The 16939-nt window shown below is 33.4% G+C and overlaps 2 protein-coding genes across 4 annotated transcripts; both read left to right on the forward strand.

Annotated features, from left to right (window-relative positions):
* The first annotated feature begins 1372 nt into the window (after positions 1-1372).
* On the forward strand, positions 1373-5208 carry LOC115706734 (diaminopimelate decarboxylase 2, chloroplastic). The gene is made up of 8 exons (XM_030634457.2): positions 1373-1961; positions 2131-2305; positions 3156-3305; positions 3557-3718; positions 3975-4160; positions 4426-4548; positions 4679-4768; positions 4901-5208. The coding sequence occupies exons 1-8, from the start codon at positions 1471-1473 to the stop codon at positions 4979-4981; spliced, it is 1458 nt and encodes a 485-aa protein (XP_030490317.2). The 5' UTR covers positions 1373-1470; the 3' UTR covers positions 4982-5208.
* A 1198-nt stretch (positions 5209-6406) lies between these two features.
* Positions 6407-11358, forward strand: LOC115706733 (bifunctional dihydrofolate reductase-thymidylate synthase). Of its 3 annotated transcripts, XM_061108475.1 has the most exons (14): positions 6407-6514; positions 6601-6669; positions 6784-6858; positions 7540-8040; positions 8127-8526; positions 8619-8667; positions 8852-8913; positions 9140-9201; positions 9283-9357; positions 9457-9622; positions 9715-9838; positions 10217-10323; positions 10475-10654; positions 10881-11358. In XM_061108475.1, the coding sequence occupies exons 4-13, from the start codon at positions 7592-7594 to the stop codon at positions 10583-10585; spliced, it is 1605 nt and encodes a 534-aa protein (XP_060964458.1). In that variant the 5' UTR covers positions 6407-6514; positions 6601-6669; positions 6784-6858; positions 7540-7591; the 3' UTR covers positions 10586-10654; positions 10881-11358. The 3 variants fall into 3 exon arrangements, with proteins under 3 accessions (XP_060964458.1, XP_060964457.1, XP_060964456.1); XM_061108474.1 differs by having other exon boundaries at positions 6416-6669; positions 7501-8040; XM_061108473.1 differs by having other exon boundaries at positions 6416-6669; positions 7535-8040.
* The last annotated feature ends 5581 nt before the right edge of the window (positions 11359-16939 follow it).

Below are 16939 nucleotides of genomic sequence, written 5' to 3' on the forward strand. Positions count from 1 at the left end.
TTTCTTCAGTAAGTCTCTTCCCATAGAAGGCTTTTCCAAGTAATCGAAGAGCTATGGCCTTTGGGAGCATTGAGAAAATCATTATTTTTAAAATATCTAGCTTTGAGGAGAGAGTGAAGAAGGGAAGAAGGGTTAGTATAGATCCTCCAAGCGTGCTTGGCAAGTAAAGCTCAATTGTGATTGGTTAAGGACTGAAAGCCAAGGCCTCCATAAAATTTGGAAACACAAAGGCTAGACCAATCTTTCCAATGGATTTTGTGTTCTTATTGTTGCGTGATCCCCACCAGAACTTAGATATAAGTCTTTAGAGAGTTTTATAGGTGGCTTTGGGGAGTTTAAAGTAAGACATGTCATAGGATGGGACAACCTGTAAAATAGCCTTAATGAGGGTCTCTTTTCCAGCTTTAGAGAAGAATTTACCATTCCAAACATTCATTTTAGATGCAACATTCTGTACCAGATAATGGAAAACCAAACTGTTCATTCTGCCAATGCAATGTGGAACACGAAGGTATTTACTCACTGCCTAGGCTCAAAGAGTTTCTAAAATAGTTTTTAGCCTCATTGTTGCTATTAGGAGAAAACAAAATAAAAGATTTAGCCAGATTGATTGATTGACTAGTAGCCCTGTGATAAGTGGTTAAAATATTGGTAATGGTAGTACTAGACCTCTCAGTGACAGGGGTGAATAAGATGTTATCATCAACAAAGAGTAAATGAGAGATTATAAGAGCACTTCTACAGATCCTAAGACCCGAAAAATTATTACTTTGATCTTTGACACGGATGGCAGCTGAGAGCCCTTCAACTACTAACAGAAAGAGGTAGGGGACAGAGGATCTTCTTGTCTGATTCTCCTAGTAGAGGTGAATTTTTCAGAAAGGTTGCCATTAATCGAGAGACAATAATTAATCGAACTTTGACATGTACTAAATCAAATTCTCTAAATTTTCTTATTTAAATTAGAAAAAAAAATATTTAAATCTAATAATTTCAATAATTCATGAGAAATTTTTAACAATCTTAAAAATTTAAAAGACATGATTTAGTAAAAATTAGAGTTGTGAGGCAAAAATCAAAAATTAACATTTATTTTTATAGGAAAACTTCATTTTTTATATTATTATCTATTGCTGGTTAACTAGAGCAGAGTTGTTAGGGACGAATCCAATTGTTTTAATGTGGGGTTATAGTATCCACTAACAAAAATATTCTTTTTTAAAAAGTTAAATTATTTTTTTTTTTAATTTGATAATTATAAATTAAAATAGCAGAAAAATCACCACCAAATTAAATAAATTTAATAAGAGTGATTATAATATTTGTATAAATATTTTTCAATAATAAAAAGCTCCGATAAATGAAAAATTCTGGGTCCAACTTGTCTAAAAGAACTTTCTTTATATAGCCAAGTAGTATCAAACATTAACATCCGAGACCCGAGAGCTGACCATCAGTTTCAACTCATCAATGGCGGCTACACAACCCCTCTCTCACCCCCAACTCCTCCCTACAACTCTAACTCGCTCCCTTCTCCACAACCCACTTTCTCACTTGTCATTTCTACCTCAAAGATCTTCCTTTAAAACTCTAACTGTTAGAGCTGCCGTCTCCCAAAACCCCACCAAAACCTCACCTCTAAAGCCCGAAACAGCCTCATTTAACCATTGCTTCACTAAATCCTCTGATGGGTTTCTTTACTGTGAGGGTATCAAAGTTCAGGACGTCATGGATTCTGTCGAGAGAAGACCTTTCTACCTTTACAGTAAGCCTCAAATCACCAGGAATGTTAAGGCCTATAAAGAGGCTTTAGAGGGCTTGAACTCCATTATTGGATATGCCATTAAGGCCAACAATAATTTGAAGATTTTGGAGCATTTAAGGCAACAGGGTTGTGGTGCTGTTCTTGTCAGCGGGAATGAGCTGAGGTTGGCTCTTCTAGCTGGGTTCGATCCTACTAGGTAAAATGTGCTCCCCATGTGTTTGTGTTTATGCAAGCTGATAATTATTTTGTTCTTTCCTTAGTTCCTTGCGTGAAAGCTTCGACATTGCCTATCATTTCTTGTTCTCTTTAGTGTCAAATTCAATTTCATCTGATGTTGTGTTTATACTTTATACTCTGTTGATCAGATGTATCTTTAATGGGAATGGCAAGTTGTTAGACGATTTGGTTTTAGCTGCGCAAGAAGGTGTCTTTGTTAATATTGATAGTGAATTTGACTTGGACAATATAGTAGCTGCTGCAAGAATTGCTGGAAAGAAGGTTAATGTCCTACTCCGGATTAACCCAGATGTGGATCCACAGGTATGCATCTCCTTCATGTAAATTCCCCCTTTTACACTGTTCTTTGGTTAATGTAAAGCTGTTTTTTTTTTTTTGTTTCCTTTTTTCATTAATAAGAATAAGCTTATGATACACAGGATGTTAGAAATTGGATATGGATTAACATCAATCACTCTATATCTTGTCATTATCTAGTCCTAATGCAAATTTGACTAAAATGTCAGCAAGCAGCCATATTGATTTCTCAACATATAAGATCATCTAAACGGAAAAATTAGCATCTGTTTTATTGATTTTTATCCACCAATTACTTCTGCATCAGACTCATCATCAGAACAGTAGGCTGATAACCCCCATTAGTAGTAAGGGGCAAAAGTGGCTCCTTCTGCACCGATTCTCATTTTACTTCTGATACATGAAGATGTACCAGCACTAGAACATGAACATGAAGATGGAACTGTAATCTGGTTATTATCACACACACAAATTTATATTCCTGCAAAAAATAATAAACCCAGGATACCAAATCTTGGGGAGATCATTGCGAGCCTTTGTGAAAAAAGTTATTCTGCTTATTCCGAAGATCCTAAAGCATAGGTTGAAAAAATTCCAAATTTTGCTTTGAAAGGAACTAATAATCAGCAAATTCACATTATAAGCATACAGCGGAGAGTTACTAAGAACAATATTTTAAGAATATCAGTAATTTTCAAAACTTTTCTTTTAAAGAAACAGTCAAATAATTATTATATCCTCATTATTATTTGTAACTCGCGTACGTCATTTTGTAATGCTGCAACTAGAAGTAGAACCATCACCAATTTGTTTTCCCATCTGCTGCCAGTAATATCCTGTCAATTCTTATTCTCAGGTCCATGCATATGTTGCCACAGGGAATAAGAACTCCAAATTTGGTATTAGAAATGAGAAACTGCAATGGTTTCTTGATGCTGTGAAGGCACATCCTGAAGAGCTGAAACTTGTTGGGGCCCATTGTCATCTCGGATCTACCATTACTAAGGTATTTAAAACCCCAGAGTCCCCAGATATATGTATTTAAATTTCAATCAGTTGCAGTAATAGATAGTTCTTTACAAGTATGTAAATCTTATATGTTTAATGTACAATTCCTTCAATATTGACTAGGTATTAGGAAAGGAGCAAATAACACTATATTCGAAAAGTTTTAAAATGCTAATTTTGTTGATTCTTGTAGAGATACTAAGAGAAGGAGGTTCCATTTTATGTAAGATTTTGTTTTAATTTTTCCAGGTGGACATATTCAGGGATGCTGCTGTCCTTATGGTTAACTATATCGATGAAATTCGAGCTCAAGGTTTTGAAGTTGATTACTTGAACATTGGAGGCGGACTTGGGATAGATTATTATCATTCTGGTGCTGTGCTTCCTACCCCAAGAGATCTAATTAATACTGTAAGGATCATTTCTGAGTCATGCTTTCCATTTTGCGTGAAAATTGAAGTACATAAGCACCTCAATTATTGCTGTTATCATACTTTATTAAACTAGTGTCAGAAATGAAAGTTTTTTTCCGCATTTGATTCATGATTGCCCCCATTTCTTTCGCCTCCTAGTTGGATATTGTCATAAAGAGAACTAGTAAGGTTCTCTCTTTTGAGTATGACCATTATATATTCTCATTCTTTTTGTTGATATTGATTTGGTTTAGGTTCGCGAACTGGTCCTCTCAAGAAATCTTAATCTCATCATCGAACCCGGCAGATCGCTCATTGCAAACACTTGCTGTTTGGTTAACCGGGTAACTGGTGTTAAAACTAATGGAACAAAAAATTTCGTTGTAATTGATGGCAGCATGGCTGAACTTATTCGTCCTAGTCTTTATGATGCTTATCAGGTAAGATTCCTAAAGTTGTATTATCTTTTTATTATTTTCTAACTGTTGATTGATGTAATGGACATCCTCTTCAAAATATTGAAAGTTATAACTCAGTTATTGAGTTTCAATAAATCACTTGGGATTTTAAAATACTATAAATGTATTTCATGGGCGAGTTACCATATAAGTGACTCTAGGTGTTCTTGCTGCCCTTTCAAATTTATTTAATTCCCACTCTCCCATTTTGATTGGATCTTCTTTGTTTACTGTCATTTGGTTGCAGCACATAGAGCTAGTTTCTCCTACTCCACCTGCTGCCGAGGTCTCAACTTTTGACGTGGTGGGTCCTGTGTGTGAGTCTGCTGATTTCCTGGGAAAGGAAAGAGAACTTCCAACCCCAGCCCAGGTAACAATTGTTAAACTTGAAGTAAATGATCAAAACTCACCCATATTCGGAAGAAAATGCTATTTAAATATTCTATTCATAGTAGTTTTCCCTTTACTTGGCTTTTCTGATATAAAGTTTCACTATGCAGGGAGCTGGTCTAGTAGTTCATGATGCAGGTGCTTACTGCATGAGCATGGCATCAACTTACAATCTGAAGATGCGCCCTCCAGAATACTGGGTATGCAACTCTAACTTAAGAAACCATGTTTAATCTCACATACCCAAGAAAATGTTCAGAAAATATTCTACTGGTTTACAGTTTGGTTTCGCATTACTGAGTTTATGTTTATGTGATGCTTATTGCTCATAGGTTGAAGATGATGGTTCACTGGCCAAAATCCGTCACGGAGAAACCTTTGAAGACCACGTTCGATTCTTCGATGGTCTCTGATTTCTGACTTTTTGAACTTTCATTGTGCTGTTTGGTTAAGATTTGGTTTGCATTGGATATTTTATCACCATACCATCAAACATGTTGCTCTGGATCTGATTGGATGATTAATTTGAGAATTGGAAAGTGAAAAAAGCTCCCAAATCATAGGGAGCTCCAAAAGGGTAGAGAACAAAATGTTGAGAAAATCTAGAAAAATAAAATAAAAAATCTTCTGCTTGATATTATCCTAATATATTTTATTGTTTTAGAAAAGTCGTTGCCAAACATTGCAATCAAAGTACACAATTGGGATCCTATTCACATAAAATATGCATAATATGATATAGTTATATTTATAATCACATAAATTAAAATGGAAAAGTCTCACATAAATATATTAATTGGGATTATAGTGTTCATGTGTGTAAATTACTAGTAACCTTAGCTAGCATCAAATAAAATATAAAGATTCCGATGAGGATTTTTAAGTGGATTGAGTATTGACAATTATAGTCAGCATTTTAATTATTTGATTCATAATTAATTAAGTGATATTTATTCAGAAAAGATATAATGGTATATTTATGATATCTTTTTTACTGTCAATATCACTCTAATCCCATATTTAGATAATATATTTGATATAAGTTTACTTAATATTCTAAAATAAACATTTTACTTTAATACATTTTATTTATCCAAGTGTCAGTAAACAACGTTAATTATCACGTCAGTGTAAATTTAATGCACTGATAAATTACGAGATTAAATAATTTGAAGCATATAATTACAATTATCTTTTACTATGATAACCACTATTGTGAGTAACTATATGTTCAGTTCGAGGTTTAATAGAACTTATATATTAAACATATAATCATGAAATAAATATGTGAACAAAGTATACCACCAAAATTTTAGAATTGTGGGTTAGTTGCAAAAACATGGTAACTTAAGGAGATTATGCCGCAAATTATTCATTTTTAATTGGCTAATTAAGATTTTTGTCTCCTGAACTTTACCATGTACCGAATCTTGCTCCTTGAATTTTTTTGGCCGTCAAAAATTTCCCCTGAATTATTGAAATTGTTGGATTTAAAGATTTTTTTTTTCAAAATTTATTCAATTTTACCGATTCGGTGATTGTTTGTGTATTAAATTATACTTTCTAGACTTTGATATCTAGCAAATCATGTCCCTCAAATCTTAACATTACCAAATCATGCTCCCTGAATTTTTATTCATGTTAGATTTTTCTTACTAAAATTAGAAAAAAATTCTTAAATCCAACCATTTCAATAATTCATAGAAAATTTTTAACTACCTTAAAAGTTCAAAAAATATAATTTAGTATATGTCAAAATTTGACGGTAAAAATTTGAATTAATCTTTTATTTTATTTTTATTGAAATAAAAAATATTGAATTTATAAAATATTGGTGCCCCTAAAAAGAACAAACATAATATACACACGCACACACAACAACACAAACACCACCATCTCTCTCTGTGGCGGCATTCCGCGTCAACCGTGCTTTTGGATTTTGTTGGGTTTGTCAGACAAATTCCTTTTCATTTTTCTTTTCGCCTTCTCTCCATTTTCTTTTTCTTTTTTCTATTTTAATTTTTTTTTTCAGAGAAAAATCACAATCCAAAAACACAACAAAGAAAAGCAAATCGAAGAAATCGATACCCACATTTCTCAGGTGTGTTTGTAGTAAATAAAACTATTTACACCCATGTATCATCTTCTAAATTACTTTTAAATTTACGATTCTGCTCCCTATTAATATTATATTTCACTCTATTTTCTTCAACAGTCAAACCCCTAATTTGCTCTTGCCTTTTCGTACTTCCTGAAAATCTGGGCTTCTTAACTTTTGGGGGAGAGATCGGTTTGTGGCCTCTAACTCGAACTTTGCTGCATTTTCCTATTATTGTTTTATGATTAACTCTTAGTTCTGGTTCTTAGTTTGAATTATTAGTGTAGATCTTTTGTTTATTATGTTTGAATACTTGAATTTTCGGTAGCTTTCAGTTTCCATGTTCTTTTAGTCATTCAAAATGTTTTTTTTTAATTCACTGGAGGTTTTAATATTATGGGTTATGATTGTGTTATAATTCCATTTTTTCCTTTTTCCCTTTTTTTTTTATTTAGTTTAGCTTAATGAACTAATACAATTATTACAGTTTTTGCTTAATTAGCTAAATTTCATTTTGGGTTTTCTTTTTCTTAACTATTAGAATTTATGTTTCTCTTGAGGTCCAATAATTATCGAGTTAAGATTATATGCCCAGATGACATTTCTTAGTTTTTAGTGTTCTCATTATTCTCAATTTCTTCTTAGGTGTGAATTCAATCAATTGCTTTATGAGACATTTTTAATTTGCCTTTGCCATTTCCTTTGCTTTGTATAAAATGTGTTTTCTGTCTGAACTTTCTTGATGTTAGGACACAATGTAGGATTGCTTTTTGTTAATTCTCGAGTTCTTGCTCTTTGTTGAACTATTTTGTTTTTTTTTTCCTTTAATGGAAGATTCATTGTACTGTACATCTACGAAAATTGGCAGTGCAGTTCTTGTTTTAAGGTGTTATCTTTAAGTTTTCTGGGGTAAAAGGTTTCAGTTATGGCTGGTGAAGCTTTGATCAGTGTTAATGGCAATGGCAACGACAGTGTCAGTGTCAACGGCAACGTGCAGCTTAATCCACAGAGGACTTACCAAGTTGTTGTGGCTTCAACTAGAGATATGGGTATCGGTAAGGATGGGAAGCTGCCATGGAGATTGCCTTCTGATCTCAAGTTCTTTAAGGACATCACAACAGCCACCTCAGATCCTGGGAAGAAAAATGCTGTTTTAATGGGTAGGAAAACATGGGAGAGTATTCCTCTTGAGCATCGTCCACTACCCGGTCGCCTCAATGTTGTTCTGACTCGCTCTGGTAGTTTTGATATCGCCACTGCTGAGAATGTAGTTAGCTGTGGAAGCATGACATCTGCTTTGGAGCTGTTAGCTGCTTCCCCTTACTGTCTGTCCATTGAGAAGGTTTTCGTCATAGGGGGTGGCCAAGTACTAAGGTTCAAGATTTATACATTGCTTGCTGTTTTTCTCTTCCGCTTTACCATTCCTTCTGTTTTCAATTGATCGAAATTCCTGTTTTCAGGGAAGCTCTTAACTCGTCTAGCTGTGACGCTATCCACATTACGGATATTGAGACAAACATTGAGTGTGACACATTTATCCCTGCTATTGATTCTTCTGCATTTCAGCCTTGGTACTCATCATTTCCTGCGGTGGAGAATAACATTCGTTATTCCTTTACCACTTATGTCCGTGTGAGAAGTCCTGCAGTTGAATCCTTAAATGAAAATGGTGACCTGACCATTGATGGTAAGCCAGATATTAATAAGTTTGAGGTTAAGAAGTTCTCTTTCCTTCCCAAGATGATTTTTGATAGACATGAGGAGTATCTCTATCTAAGAATGGTACAAGATATCATCTCTGATGGAAATTCTAAAGATGATAGAACAGGTACTGGAACTTTTTCGAAATTCGGTTGCCAGGTAATGATCAATCTCATTAGTTATCTGGTTATGTTTATGTATTGTTTTGGAAACAACATACCCTATATTTTTCTTGTTCTGTGTCCCTTTAGATGCGGTTCAACCTCCGGAAAACTTTCCCTCTTCTAACAACTAAGGCATGTATTATTTCCCTTTTGACAGTTCTTTTCAGCAGTAGATTGCAATTATTTTGTGCATAATGTTTTTCTCTTCATGTGTCTCTTTCTGTAAGGTTGTAATTCTGAAAAAACAGTAACGAGATCAATTATCATTTACTTAAGAGTAATAGGTTGACATCTATGTTAATCCTTTGCTCCTCAGAAAGTATTCTGGCGAGGGGTTGTGGAAGAACTTCTGTGGTTTATAAGTGGCTCTACAAGTGCCAAGGTAATGATGTTTTATTGAAACCCTGATGGTATGTTGGCATGGGTACTTATCAATAAATATTACAGTATATCTTTGATTATGTTCACAATAATGCTGGCAAAATGAATTGCATGATACTATCAAAAGATGATTTATAATGTGCACATTGGATGATTAACTATGAGTTTGTTAGAAATGAAATGATGAAAGATGAATAATGTATAATAAAATTTGAAATAATTGACAGGTCCTTCAGGAGAAAGGCATTCATATATGGGATGGCAATGCATCTAGAGACTATTTAGATGGGTTAGTATTAGACATGCCATAAATGTATGTATGATATGCTATGCGCTTCTATGTTTCAACTGTTTATATTTTCTATTTCAGCATTGGTTTGACAGACAGGGAAGAGGGTGACTTAGGGCCAGTTTATGGGTTTCAGTGGAGGCATTTTGGTGCTAGGTTGGTGGAATTTTATTTTAATTCCTGTTCAAATTCTGATTTTATAATTTTACAGAAGTCAATCTCTCAAGTCTATGCATCTCCTTACACATTTTTTAGGTATACTGATATGCATGCTGACTACTCTGGCCAAGGATTTGATCAGTTGCTTGATGTTATTGACAAAATAAAAAATAATCCTGATGACCGACGAATAATTCTCTCAGCTTGGAATCCTTCTGATCTCAAATTGATGGCCCTTCCACCATGCCACATGTTTGCTCAGGTGGACTCTTGTAGTAGTATAATTTTTAAATTTAACTTCACTTTCTATTCGTCTTTAACTCTCGAAGCACATCCTCTATCTCTTCTTTGCAGTTCTATGTAGCCAATGGGGAGTTATCATGTCAAATGTATCAGCGATCTGCTGACATGGGCCTGGGAGTGCCATTTAACATTGCATCTTATGCACTTCTAACATGCATGCTTGCTCATGTTTGTGGTATGTTATTCTTAAAGAACATCAATTTTAATTTCTTAGCATGAATTACAAAGATTATATTATGTTTACAGGAATGTCAGCAAAGATCTTGCTGTTTGTTCTTATTTTTTAGGTTATTGTATTATTTCTCCAGTTGAGATAGGTTGTTTTGCTCAAACCAAAAATGACAAAACAACCTTTTCCAATAGTTGGATTCATTATATGCAAGTACTTGTTACACCATTTTACTAATCTTGCATGTTTACAATCTGGGGCCTACTACTCCTATAGAACTGTATAATGTGATTGAAATGACACCTAATTTTTTTCTTTCATTGATGGACTTCTAGACTTATGAGTTGTTGGATATAATATTAAATAACGTTTTATCTTATACAGGTCTGATTCCAGGTGATTTTGTCCATGTTCTTGGAGATGCTCATGTTTACCGAAATCATGTCAGGCCTCTACAGGATCAGCTTCAGAAACTGCCTAAGCCTTTTCCCGTAAGCACAATGATGTTTAACAATAGATTTCATTATTTATTTATTTTTACTGTGTTGCAGAGCCTTTTTTTTCTAAAAAAAAAAAAAATTTGAAATCCTTTAAACTTGTTGTGTTGGTCTTTACCATTTTGTGTTCGTTATGCTTTTGCAGATTTTAAAGATCAATCCTGAGAAAAAGAATATAGATTCATTTGTGGCTGATGATTTCACACTCATTGGTTACGATCCGCACCAGAAGATAGAAATGAAAATGGCTGTATAGTGCACTCAATTGTTTAGAAACACAGAGGCTCTAGTTTATTTGCAGACAACCCTTGCTCTTAGTTTTAAGGCAAGTACTCAATTCTCTCCTCTACCTTATTACCATAATATTTGTCTACTCTTAAGACTTTGGAATTTTTTATTTGGTCGAATTGGTGAGAAATGGGTAAGGAATTAACATTAGCAAAGATGGTTGTAAGCATTTTTGTTATGACTCAGTTAAAATATACTGCCTTTGTGTTGTTTTTATTCGATTTGTCTAAGATCAAGACTTTTTGTAATGTGTGATTTTTCAGGAAAAAGCAAGTGGAAGTTTATCTTACTATAGAGTTCACACACATTAATAATGAACAGCCAGTTGATATGGTACTACAAGCTTGTTTTTATTTTTCGCAAAATGTAGTGAGAATCCTTTAGTTCCGCACACTGGGATTGGTGGTTCCAAGGTGATTTAGTGTAATGTGCTTCTATCAGAGTGTTTTTGGTTTTCAAATGGAGTCCTCATTTACTTTATTACTTACTATGTTACCAAATTCTTTAGTGTACTGCTATGCTTATTTCATGTTCCAGAACACGAAATCTCAGGATTTTACCTATGGTGGTGGGATATTCAATCATGTTTTGGGTTGTTTTAGCTTCCTGAAAATGGAAGCTAAACAAGCTCTACCCAAGTTTTCAGCTATTGGATTGATAGTCCCAAATTACAATGGATTGTGATGCAAAAAAGCCTTAAAAATGATTCTCAATGGCAATCTAGTCAAGCTCTTGGCCTTATACTTGTTTAACTATTATATATATTATTGGGGAAGGGATTAGAACTTGAAGCCTTTGGATGAATTGATATAGTATGAGTATCATTAGGCTTTGCTTATAAATATATCTTTAGACTTGTTTAACTATTGATCTGCTTGTTATTTTTTTCTTTTTCTCTTTTTGCTTTAAATGCTTTCGAATTTTGGTTGAATGCTGAAGTAAATAACTCTGGCTGGCTGGTTATCCTATAAGGTAGGTTGGTACAAAAAATCAGGCTTGGAAAATTGTATACACAACCTTGGTAGAATCAAGTCTCAAGACATTTTCTTACAAATTTATTTACAGAAAATAACTCATTTTTTTTTTTAGAAAAGTCATCAACTTTATTAATTCCAATCATTCATGATTACATGAAGCAACTCAGTAGAAACATTGTTGCTTGTAAGAGTACAATCAGCAATAAAATAGGAAGCTCGAGCAAACGAGTGAGCAACACTATTAGCAGACCGTTTAATAAAGGAATGCTAAGTATTAAATTAGCATCTCGGTTATTGAACAGATCAAGTACCAAGTCTACATCCCAAGCATATTCTCCAGTAATCATCAACGAACTAACACATTGGCTTAACAAGGCCGGGTGAGTAGAGGTTACTTTTGGATTATCAACATCCGGCAGCCAAGAATCAAGAAGAACACTCACTGAAGACCCATTACCAATTCGACGTCTAACCCCTTCACGAACCACATCCTGAGCTTCAAGAATACTATGCCAGACAAAACTTGGGTTGCCTCCTAATTCTGCCGAGAGGAAGTCTCCATTCTTGTAGTATCTGGCTTTGAAAATTCTTCCCACCAAAGAATGTGGCTGACACAAGAGACGCATATATCTTTATATATTATAAGTGAGTTATTTAATGGGAATTTATGGTATAATATAATTTTTTTTATTCCGTTAAATAACAATAAACCCTAAAATATAAATTAGACCCTCAAAGCCCTAACTCAATTCCAATATGAATTTCTCTTCCGCCATCTCGATGGAATTTTCATTAAAGAAAATCAGTATTGTTTCTATCGTTCCAGATACCTCAGTTTGAGGATTTTGTCACTTCCTTCTTGCTATCATCTCTTATTAAAAGTATTACAAAAAATGCTAATTAAGATTTTTTTTTTTTTTCTCCGAATTTTGACATGTACCAAATCATGCTCCTGAACTTTTTTGGTCATTGAAAATTCCCCCTGAATTATTGAGATTGTTAGATTTATAATTTCATTCATTTTTACAATTTTAGTAATTGTTTATGTAGTAAACTATGCTCCCAAACTTTGATATCTACTAAATCATACCCCTCAAACTTTGATATATACTAAATCATGTCTCCTGCACTTTATTTAACAATCTCAATAGTTCAGTGGAAATTTTTAAGAAAAAAAAAAAAAATCCAAAGGCATAATTTAGTACATGTGGGAAAAAAAAAATCCTAATTAGCCTACAAAAAATAATCATCTCGATGGAATTTTCTTTGAAAAAAATCAGTATTGTTTCGATCGTTCTAGATACTTTCGTTTTAGGATTTTTGTCACTTCCTTCTTGCTATCATCTCTTATTAAAAAGTATTACAAAAAATAATAAGATTCCATATATACACTACACATATTTTTCTAAATTTTTCTGAGTCTTCTCAGCCATGGAGGTGCGAGAACGATAGAGATAAATATGAGAAGTGTGAGTACGAACTCATCATGGAGAGAATGCTTCAGATGTTGATGACCCGAGAAAAGGTAGCCCAATTGAAGCAACGACAAAAGCATGGCATTCCTCTCATTCCCAACACTGTTAATGCCACTTTTTTTTTTATCTTCTTTGGTGATCAAATTTAATCCATGGGCATTTGATTCCTATAAAAAATCATTTGTATTCGATTAGTTTTGCAATTTGGGTTTCTTTCGTAGACCTATGGTTATCATAGTTATATTTGTTTAGGATTTTTGTTTGGTAAAAGTGATTTTTCTGAACATTTTAAGTTTATGAACTACATTAGCTAATGTAATTCAAAACTTTATGAGGAAATGTTCTGTTTAGAAAAATTGGGGATTAAATAAAATGGCTTTGTAATTGATTCCTGACCTTGGTTTCAATCAACTTTATATTTTTGAGTTCTTCTTTCAAAACTTGCAAGAGGAGAAACTGAAACGGCTAAAGCACGAATGAAGGTTTATTTTGATGCTTCAAAGCCAAATCATCAGCTGTATATTCATGCTTTTAAAACTAGAAATTTCCTATTTATATTATAAGAACAATATGATTTGTTTCTCTGTTGTCTGTTCTAAAATGTTTTATAGAAAGAAGATGATTTGTTTTTCTTCTCATGTATATGATTTAGTGTGAACTATTCTTCTGTACCCGTACCTATGAATATGATCAGTAGTAAGAAAAATTTATGAGAACAAGAAGCATTGAGATCTCTTTGGGCTGCTACTTACCCTAATCTGGAGCTTCATGGCTTGATATTTGATCAATGGAAAGCAATGGGTGGGCAGGGTAAAGATCCATCTATCGATTTCAGATTAAAATTAAGCTTGAGTGTCATCCTTTACTTGGAGCAGAGGAGTTGGATTTGTTTCATTGGAGAACATGTTATTCTTTGCAAAGACATTTTTAATAAGAAAACAAAATACTTTCTTAAATTTTATAAAAGAAAAGGAAATATAGAAACCAATGTACTTTCTTTGGGAATGTCCATGTGTTGTGGTTGGAGTAAAATATCACATTTATGATCATGCAAATGCTTGACCTTGACACCAGTAAGTTTAGAAAAGCAATATGTCTTAAGAATTTGATTGATTTAACTCATGTAAACGTCTAGAGTTTCTCATAAGATACCAAAACTAACACCATTAATTTCATGAAATACAAATAACCAAATGCTTGATGTGGACAATAGTCATCAATTAGCACAAATAACCAAATGCTTGATCCCAATAGTGTTGTTCTTAATGATATCAACAAGAAGAAGCTTGTTCAATTTTCACATCTTTTATTTCAAAAAATTACTCTAATTTGATGATTACTATGTTCCTGGTTTTGGCTTCATTAATTTCGGTTCTATATGAATATGATATAATATTCTATTATCTAAATCCCAATAAAAATATGGATGGCTTTTTTGGTATTTTTATATTACAAAAAATAATATTAATAAATATAAAAATAATATTAAAAATTAATTTGAAGAACATTGTTTATTCCTCTAAAAAATTACAGAGAAATTATTAGTCAAAAATTGGGTAATCCACTTGTATGCAGATTCAGAACAAATGAGTGTAAAATATAAATATTTTACCATTTTAACCACTCAGTCAATTGAAAATTAAGATAAAATTTCACAATACTTTCTTGTATTTCTTTTTAAAATTATTCTATCTTAAAACTTTATTTAATAATTCTTTTCTTTTAATTTTTATTATACAATATTTCTTTTAAATTATGCAAAACAAAAAAAAAAAGATAAATTTTCCAAACAACTGTTCCAAAATTTAAATTATTTTTAAGATAAATACTTGTTATTATAAATTAAACTAGTAAGTCATTTACAATAACAGAATAAATAGATGAAGCGGCCATATTCACTAGACCAGTGCATAGATTATTTATTATTAATGATAATATATGTATCATTTGCTTATAAAGCAATTGCATTTTACTCACCAAACAAAAATAAAACTAAACTAGAAATAACTTTAGACAATTTTGGCAGACCACCATCATCGGCCGTACAAGGGAATATTCAACTATGTTGATTTCATGATACGTAACACTTGCATTCTTGAGTCTGAATGGCTTTACTTTGTAGCATTAAAGCCCGATTTCAGTCCAAAAACTAGTACGCTCTTCGTCTATTGTGTGCATGCTAATCTAGTTGTAGCTGGAATAGGCATCTATGAATGTGAAGAGTTCATGACCAGCTATCACGTCCACCTGTTGATCAATCCATGGTAGCAAGAAACAATCTTTAGGGCATGCTTTGTTAAGGTCGGTGAAGTTGACGCAAGCTTTCCACTTTCCATTCAGTTTAGGCACCAGAATAGGGTTGGATACCCAAACTGGGTAGAAAGCTTCCCTAATAAAGTTGTTCTCCTGTAGTCTTTCAACTTCTTCCTTGAGAGCTTTGGAGCGCTCTTTGTCTAGGAGCTTGCATTTTTGTTATACAAGCTTGAAGTTTACTTTGTCTATGTTCAAGGCATGACAGATGACTTGGGGGTCGATCCCGATCATGTCCTCAGGGGACCAAGAAAAAATATCTTGATTTATCCTAAGGCAAGCCATTAGCATCTCACTCAAGACCTCCGTCAGATTTGTTCTGAAATTCCGTATTTTAATATTCCCAGTTTGATTATTTAATTAAGTGATTAATTAAATGCGGAATAATAAAACTGGTACTGAAAACAGTTTTCTGTAGTTACAGAATACAACTCTGTAACTCCAGAGAAACCCAGATAAACAAACAGTGCATAGAAGTAAAAACACACAAGATTTTTGTACGTGGTTTCAACAATCCTTTCAGATTGTTACTAGTCCACGGGGCCACGCCCAGAGATAAGATTCATTAGATCGGTATCAAAAATACAAAGTAATTGACTTATGCATAAATAGACTCCCTTTTATTGTATGCCGCAAGCTTGATGTATTCCACCTACTAACCGAATGTTGATAAAACTCCAAGAGCTCGAACTCCCTTCGATCACCTTGAAGAGTGCTTGAATCCTCCCGATTCAAGGCTTAAAGGCTATCTCCCGAAAGCCTATACAACCATCTCCCGAAGGTTGTGTGCTTGTATCCTCCTGATGCAAGACTTCAAAAGCAATCTCCCGAAAGCTTGTAAATACCCTTCTCCCGAAGGTGCACTGATGTTCTTCTTCGTTGTAGACTTGAATACAGACTCAAGACAATACAAACAACAAATAAACAGAGTAAGAGTAGAACAACTCTTCTCTACAAAACAAAGACACTCTTTTCTTAAGATATGAAAGTGAATAAAAGAGTTTAACAAAACAAAGACACTCTTTCCTTAAGATATGAAGACAATTCTAAGTGTGTGAAAGAGATACAAAACCTAGCAGCTATAAGATGTATTTATAATGAATATACATCTCATAGACAGCTTACATTCGGTCTGAACAAGACCTCAACCCACTAGAAACTTCCCTAAAATAATTCTTCAATCAGTCCAGGAATTTCCGTTTCTGTACCTACAGAATCGTGGGCAGTAACTACAACTTTCCTTTTATAGAAAAGGAAAGTTTAGCTCCGTTTTTCTCTTCAAGAAACCTGATCTTAGAAAATGGGAAACTCAACACAAGATCAGAATAACAGCTGGTTAGCAAAGAGTCAATGTGTAATCAAAACTTACCATATTTACCTCAATTTCCATAAATAGAAAAGCTAGTCAACTTTCCTTCCAAGTTTAGATATACACAAATAGGGAAACCATATCAATATATGCCAGCCGAAATATACAAAGAATAATAAAATATTTTTGTCAATTAAATATGCCAAAACTGGAATTAACATGTTCCAATCTTGACAACCTAGGTTGGGTCC

This window comes from Cannabis sativa, chromosome 1, assembly GCF_029168945.1.
Source record: "Cannabis sativa cultivar Pink pepper isolate KNU-18-1 chromosome 1, ASM2916894v1, whole genome shotgun sequence".
Taxonomy (NCBI): Eukaryota; Viridiplantae; Streptophyta; class Magnoliopsida; order Rosales; family Cannabaceae; genus Cannabis; species Cannabis sativa.

Bases quoted from the DNA above. Each gene is read 5' to 3' on its own strand.
- LOC115706734 (XM_030634457.2), top strand. From the start codon at position 1,471: ATGGCGGCTACACAACCCCTCTCTCACCCCCAACTCCTCCCTACAACT. The intron at 3,719-3,974 runs GTAAGGATCATT...GATTTGGTTTAG, and splicing joins CAAGAGATCTAATTAATACT to GTTCGCGAACTGGTCCTCTC. The intron at 4,549-4,678 runs GTAACAATTGTT...TTCACTATGCAG, and splicing joins AACTTCCAACCCCAGCCCAG to GGAGCTGGTCTAGTAGTTCA.
- LOC115706733 (XM_061108475.1), top strand. From the start codon at position 7,592: ATGGCTGGTGAAGCTTTGATCAGTGTTAATGGCAATGGCAACGACAGT. The intron at 9,623-9,714 runs GTGGACTCTTGT...TCTTCTTTGCAG, and splicing joins CATGCCACATGTTTGCTCAG to TTCTATGTAGCCAATGGGGA. The intron at 10,324-10,474 runs GTAAGCACAATG...ATGCTTTTGCAG, and splicing joins AACTGCCTAAGCCTTTTCCC to ATTTTAAAGATCAATCCTGA.